The sequence below is a fragment of the Stegodyphus dumicola genome, chromosome 11 (assembly GCF_044657685.1).
Source record: "Stegodyphus dumicola isolate Sdum_Otavi_A_Nest chromosome 11, ASM4465768v1".
Taxonomy (NCBI): Eukaryota; Metazoa; Arthropoda; class Arachnida; order Araneae; family Eresidae; genus Stegodyphus; species Stegodyphus dumicola.
Window position 1 is genome coordinate 105,697,805 of NC_140778.1, and position 7,169 is coordinate 105,704,973.

Here is a 7,169-nt window from a genome sequence, read left to right on the forward strand (position 1 = left end):
TAATGAGAATGCACTAGCGAAGTAAAGCACTGTGGTTTCATATAATTTCTGAGTAAGCTATTCGTATGAATTGAAATAATTCTCGCATTTAAACTTGTATTTCAAATTAAGATTAAACTTGAAATTAATGTAGATAATTACTGAGAGAATTAGATTTTTGTAGCGTAGTTTACGCGAGATGAGAACACTTGGGGTTACGTGATATGAAACAGCGAATCCTGATGTTATACTATGAAAGCATAGTAAATTCTTAAATTAATGTCTTTTTACAAAATTCTAAACGATATTAAAATGTTTATGCCTTCAAAATAAAAATTTCTTAGAACTAACATTTATTAACACTTTTTATGTGTATACTGTGTGTTGTCTCCAATAAAGTCTGCTTGGCAACATTTGTGCCAACGAAAAGAAAAAGTACCCATATAAACTACATTTATGATTAATTAAATTTCCTTTCAAAATATTTTAGAAGACTGTAATTATAGGTAACAGAAATATAGTTTAGAAACAATGACAGTTTAGAAAAATACATTACCTTCCTAGAATAACTTCTCTATTTTCTCCAGTCACACCAAATTTACCATAACGCCAAGGAACTTCAAAAACCATAACTCCATTTTTCCCACTTAAAGCAAGAAGACTTCCAGTTTGATTAAAAAGCAATGATTCTACATCAAAAACAGGAGGGTTTGTCAGAGTGAGCATCTGAAATAAAACATGAGGAATAAAAAATCATGAAGATACATCTTTTAATAACTATGACATCACCTGTAATAAAGGTCAATGCAAACCTGAACTTAAATGTAGAAAAAATACATTGCAAGTTGCAAGCACTCGTACATTATGAGCAAATACTTTTCATTACATATACATTAAAGAGAAATTATTTTCAATCTTCTGTTAGATTTGTATGTTTTATAATCCAAGAATGAAATATTTCTTAGTGCAAATTATAACCTTAATTAGCATGAGAAGAAAGGAATTTCCAATTTATGTTTTTTATTATCTTCCTTTAGTGAGAAACAGTAGATATGCCTTGTTATGCCACACTAAAATAAAATGTCATTTCCCTTATGTTTTCCATCTTTATGCAGGTAATTAATGATTCTTAATTACATTTGTATAACTTAAAACATAAAAAATGCTTGATATTTTTATAAAATGTCTTATTTTTTAATAAGCTTTCAGATGCAAAGCAAGAATTTGATAGATCAGACAGCACATTCTTTATACTTTTTACTTTATTGCTACTTTACATTTTCACTCCAACATCGTTATTTTTATTATTGTTGAGAGTTATCAGCGAAATTTCAATGCATGAAATTATCTCTTACATTCAATAAGTACATATGCTGTAATTATTTCAGATTATTTAAATAATGTATGGTAATGATTTGTATAAGTGTAATTCTTTGATAAGAACACAAAACTTCCTTCACTTATTGGCAATATGGGATGTTACACCATCTTGCATGAAGGCAGTAGTTGCTTAACATTCTGTAACACAAGCATGACTCACAATGGAATATCTTTTAAGGTTTCAAGGAATACTTTCCTTAAAGAAAAAGGGACTAAGAATGAAGGCAACAGTAAAAGGACACACACTGTTGTGGAATCAGTATGCAGAGGCTGTTCATGTAAAATATTGGGACTGGCACTATCCCATATGCAAGAATTCTGAGTATTCACTGCCCTATCTGGGACAAAATGTGCCTCATCACACCACAGAATGTTCCAAAACCATGCATTGTCAATGTGTATTCTCACCAAAAACTTCCAAAGAAAGCCAGTGTGTTGATGCAGGTCTGGAGCATGCAGCTTTTGCACCATGTGGATCTTGTATGAATACCACTTTTAAATTACTCATAGAACTTTTCATACTGTAAACCAAGTGGATGGGCACATCATGTAATACCACTGGAACACTAGTCAAAGGGTACTCTGTTAACCACAATAACAGAAACTTCATCCACAGCATGAATTGAAAGCTTCTTCCTAGCAGCACACCTAAAAGCATAATCTCTTGAAATTTAATAGTCACATCTTTCAAACCATTCTTCATTTTTGACAAGCTTTTCAAGTGTTGATATTCTCAAAGCAGATAAATTATTACTTCAATTCTGATAAAACTTGATTAACTAGAGCTTGATCTTTCTTCTCAAAAGGCACAGTGATATAAATTTTTAAGCCATTGGCTAATGGCATTTTAAAGAGCTCCTAATTTGAATAGCTTTCTTACTGCATTACATGAAAAGTGCCCTCTAGTGGCTGAAATTTAGACTATTTTTATTGTGGTTGTCTTTTCTCCGAAGCCCATACAACATATGTGCATAATTTCAGCAAGAAATGTCAATAAGAATCAGCTCTATGTGGGTCTGTATAGGGCTACTTTAATTATAGCCACAAAGCTCTGATAGCAATTCTAAACAAACTGAATTATTTAAGTTTGTTACTGAAGAATTTGTAAGTTATATGAACAGATATGAAAATCAAGAGACACAGATTTATTGTTAACCGCTTGCCTGATTATCCCGAGTTATCTCAGGTTCGTATATATTGTAGTTAATTATTATCCCGAGGAAACTCGGGCGTAGCAGAATTGGTTAGTACGATTTCTTTTATCACGGTTTTACTCGGTCTGGAGGAAATGAAAGGAAATATTCAGCTTTGATTGGCAGTTTGCCAAATTTTGTTGGTTGCACGGTTCTTTTGGAGAGACTGGTAGCACGTTTCCCTATTTTATAGTATACGTTGGCTTGTGGATTGGTAATGTATAAAAGAAGGATGCATGCGTTGGAAAAAAATAAAATAATGGCAATGATACAAGATAGCGAAAGCGATGATTTTTCAGATAGTGATTATGATGAGGTGGGGAAAAAATAAAAATAAAATAAAATAAAATCCAACGAGACAGTGTACTCTGTGCTCCCGTGAAAGAGATTCCAGCGGTAAGCCAGTAAGAAAAGAGACCAGATACCAGTGTAGAACGTCAGGTATCACTCTGTGTTGTCCCTTGTTTCAAAAACTATCATACAAAGATTAATATTTAACTTTTTTTTGTTTGCCCGAGATAACTCGGGATAGCAAACTAATATTAAAAATAAATGTTTTTACACCTTCAAAAAATTAAAAATTCAACTTAAAGCCTACATATTTTGATTTGTTTCATTTTGTTGTATTTAATAATAAAATAAAAAAATGTGATGATTTTTTGCTATTTTTTTCAAAAAAATTTGTAAGGGAAGCGGTTAATGAAAAGGAAGTTAAAACTTTCATAAATAAGTTAACAAAATTTAATAAAATATGAAGTTTGAAATTCAGAAAGATCTAACATCTGAACCATTAGGATTTTTTCCCCCTTTTTAAGGATTTATATACATATAAAGTCTAGGACTGGAGGCTCAAGAAAAAACAGGTGTGCCAAAAAAGCAATTTTTATTCTAACTAAACAGAACTTCTTCTATGTTTTATTTATTTGGGTAAGATGTCACAGACACTGTTTCCCCCCCCCCTCACCCAATGGTCTAGCAGTGAGAAGAAAGATAGAAATTAGATTCCAAGGAACCTAAGTTGAGTTAACATAGCAAATTGTGCTGTTTTCTTAATTTTTTGGTCTGGAGCAGCTTATTATTTTGGTCCAGCAATTATAATAAACCCTATCAAATAACAGTTTTATTAAATGATAATGTTTCCATTTTACTCTTTCCCCAAAACTATACATTTCTTAATCAACCAATGGATATCAGTATTTTCTGCACACTGAAATGCAGAAAGTAGCTTTTTAGAAACTGATGTTAAAGAACACTCAAGAATTCTAGAAATATTTTAATATAAAATATGATGTGTGTGGCATTGCAACATCGTGAAAAGATGTGCCTGCAGATATTTTAAAATTGCTTACCATAATTTATAGCCTGTAACCAAATTTCATGAAGATGATGAGAGCTATGAATCTGAAGGTTTTCAGATATCATAAGAAAAAAGAAAATTTTCTGATCATGGAATATGAGCACTACTAAATGAAAATGATACAATTAAAATCTTGCATTGTGATGACAATGCCTCAGTCACCAATCAATTAGCAGAACAGCAAGTATCAGTAGTATGGTTTTAAATCCAGAAAATAGCATTTTGGCTTCAAGTTCACATTTTAATTCATGTAGTGGGAGTCAGAAAAAAGATCTTTCTTTATGGAAAATACCTTTTTCTTCAAAAAAGCATTACCAAGGGAAAAAGAAAGGAAAAAAAAAAGTTTTAAAAATAATTTCTGCGTGTCATCTTAAATTGAAATCCAGCAATTTCTGAAATCTCTTAAGTCTCAATGATTCTGGATCTCAGACCATGTATTAATCAATAGCAATATGAAACTGAGAACCAGAAATTTTTTATAACAAACAAATTTCTAGGAAAAGGATATTTTGTTACTATCTCTAATTTTTGATTGCCATATGAATTCCACTATGTAGCTACACAGATGTTGATTACTTCTTTTTGACGTTTTGGTAAATTTCCCACTTTTAGCAATAATAAATGAAATTACACAAGCGTCATACCAGTTCCTTTTCTCTCTACTATCTCCTGTATTAATAATTTAATACAGCATTTCAAAAAAGGTTTTTGATTTATTAGATTACAGCAAGCACTCAAAGGCTATCTAAGCATGTCTTCGTGGAGGACTTTCTAAAGAAAACTGACTCGTATATATGTTACACAGAGAGAAAACCGTAAAAATGCCCATGCTGCCAGCCCATTCACTGGGATTTGAACTCTGGACAAACTACCAGTGTTCAGGGATTTTATCACTCGGCTGCTGGTGGGAAAAATTTTTTTTTGTAATTTCGAAAAAGAAAATTATTTTTTACAATAGAACTTTTTAAGTCATGATCATTTGCACAAATCTTATTACCTAGCAAAACATGCATTTCCCCCAAAAAAGTTAATGCTCATTCCCTCCTTGTTCCTGAAAAATTCTGAAATTTCATAATTGTACTTCAACAACTGCTCAGAACAATTAAATCCTAAATATTACACATATTGTTATATCAACTGCATCTTGAAATCTTTTCTTTTAATTGTGATAAAAAATAATAATCTCTTCAGCTTTGTTCAAAGAAATATAATTTTAATGATATAATAAAAAAAAATTATACTGCTGGCTCCTGTAATCAGAAAGATTCCCTTAATTTAGCAATAAAATTATTTTACAGAAAGGTGCAAAGTTAACAAAAAAATGCTAAAAGTATTCTACAAACGACAAAGATTGTTATCCAGATTATAATATAGTACATACAACAATGCATAAAATAACAGTGATGATAAATTTGCTTTAAAAAATTCACAAACTCAGCAGCCTTTACCTTTTATATTAATAAATGGTATATGCAATATATTTCTTTTCACAGCTAATAAAATAACATATTAAAAAACATTTCCATAAAAAGCTCTCTGGGAATGATGTGAAAAAACTTTTTCATAATGGAACAACAAGTTACACAGCCAAACAACTTCTGAACTGAATAACTAGAATATAAGATATATATGAAAATTATTAAAACAAAGAATTGACAGCATAAATCCAAGAAATTTAGGCACTTTTTATATATGCAAAGACACAGACCTTACTACTGATACTGAATAAAAACGTAGAACACTTCAAATTTTCATAACATTCATGACAGCTCAAACTTTAATGAGTCATTAAAAATCTTTCTCTATGTATTCAATTTAATCAAAATTACAAAGCATAAAGCCAATCAAAATTAAAATGAATTCCTGGTCTTATTTTTATTCTTATCACTTTAAATGAATACTTAAATTATAAAATTATTAGTAATGTCTTTAATTAATTAATAGCATGATGGCTGAATGTTCTTCTCAATATTTATTCTCAAAACACTTTTTTTGGGGGGGGGGCAGAGGAATATTAAATAGACTTCCTTGAAACAATCGTAAAGTCCTTTCAGATAAATAACAGAATACTTCAAAAATACTTTAAGAATATGCTTCACCAATATGATACATTTAATATAAAGACACTAAAATATATGTAAAATAAAGATGAACATTTAATATAAAAATGCCTAAAATACATCAGATAACTGAATAAAGACGCAAAAGAAGAAGTGTACTGCTGATAAATGTGTGTATTTATGCATACATTTACACATTTCGATACATATGAGAAATTCTTCCATATACAGAAACCTTACAAACATTTATTCTGTAAAAAACATTTGAAAAAAATCAGCATCGAACTCCGCAGGGAATTATATACGTACTTTGTAGGATGAACTTTTTATTTCAGAATTTATGTCTGCAGTTAATATGCAAGATCCAGCATCATGCCAAACAAATACATTCTGCTCGAATATAGCAAGCAAGTTTTTTGATTCTTTTATGTTAAGATACTTCTTACTATTTAAACGCAATTTATCAAGTATTCCACATGCTGACAGCCGCTGATTTCCAGCATTAGCCATTTCGTTTAATAAAAGTGCTATAGATTTAATAATATGGAAATTGACAGATATATTTTTGCCTTTCACAATAGTTTGCGTTCGGCATTGGGAAAATAAATACGTTAATGTCTCACAATTGCAACTTTAAGAGATATCTTTCTGCCCCAAAATAAAAATTATGTACAGTTATTATGTTCGATTTGGAAGAGGGCGCTGCGATCACGAAAGCTGGAGGCAGTGTCTAAACATAGCTCCGAAATTTTTTAAATAACTGTTTCAGTAAATATTTTCAACTCTCTAAAAAAGTTTAATTCACCTTTCCTATGCAATGCCTCATTCATCAAATTGAAAAAAGGAAACTTCGCTTCTTCGAAACTTCAGATGTTTTGTTAGCTGCTTACTATCAACACGAGAAATCCAAAAGAGGCCCTGACACGGAATATTCAGATAAGTAACATTCTGTTCTTTATACAATATATGTTTCTCTATCACTAGAGTGCAATTAAATTTCTTTATTTATTATTTTTCATAAGATTCTAGCATTATACAATAGTTAGTAATAGTAGCAAGTCATGTGGTTCTTTTCTTCGTAACTATTCCGTAGAGACGCCACATTCCTTATCAGTACTCCGTTCTTATCAGCAATTCACACCCTTCGGAGGCCCCCCTCTTCGTGCTTAGGAATTTCTTGAGAGGGAAAAAATGGGGATC

General features: G+C 30.8%; 1 protein-coding gene across 2 annotated transcripts in view; it reads right to left on the bottom strand.

Annotated features, from left to right (window-relative positions):
* mbo (Nuclear pore complex protein Nup88) overlaps positions 1-6,607 on the bottom strand; it is an 83,144-nt gene extending 76,537 nt beyond the window's left edge. Inside the window, exons 1-2 of one of the 2 annotated variants that reach the window (XM_085827041.1) lie at positions 6,279-6,607; positions 536-705 (exon numbers count right to left, since the gene is read on the bottom strand). In XM_085827041.1, coding sequence (XP_085683167.1) covers positions 536-705; positions 6,279-6,479 — 371 coding nt within the window. In that variant the 5' untranslated portion in view covers positions 6,480-6,607. The remainder of the gene's footprint in view (positions 1-535; positions 706-6,278) is intronic. The other variant, XM_035376869.2, reaches the window with a different exon arrangement.
* Between the last annotated feature and the right edge of the window lie 562 nt (positions 6,608-7,169).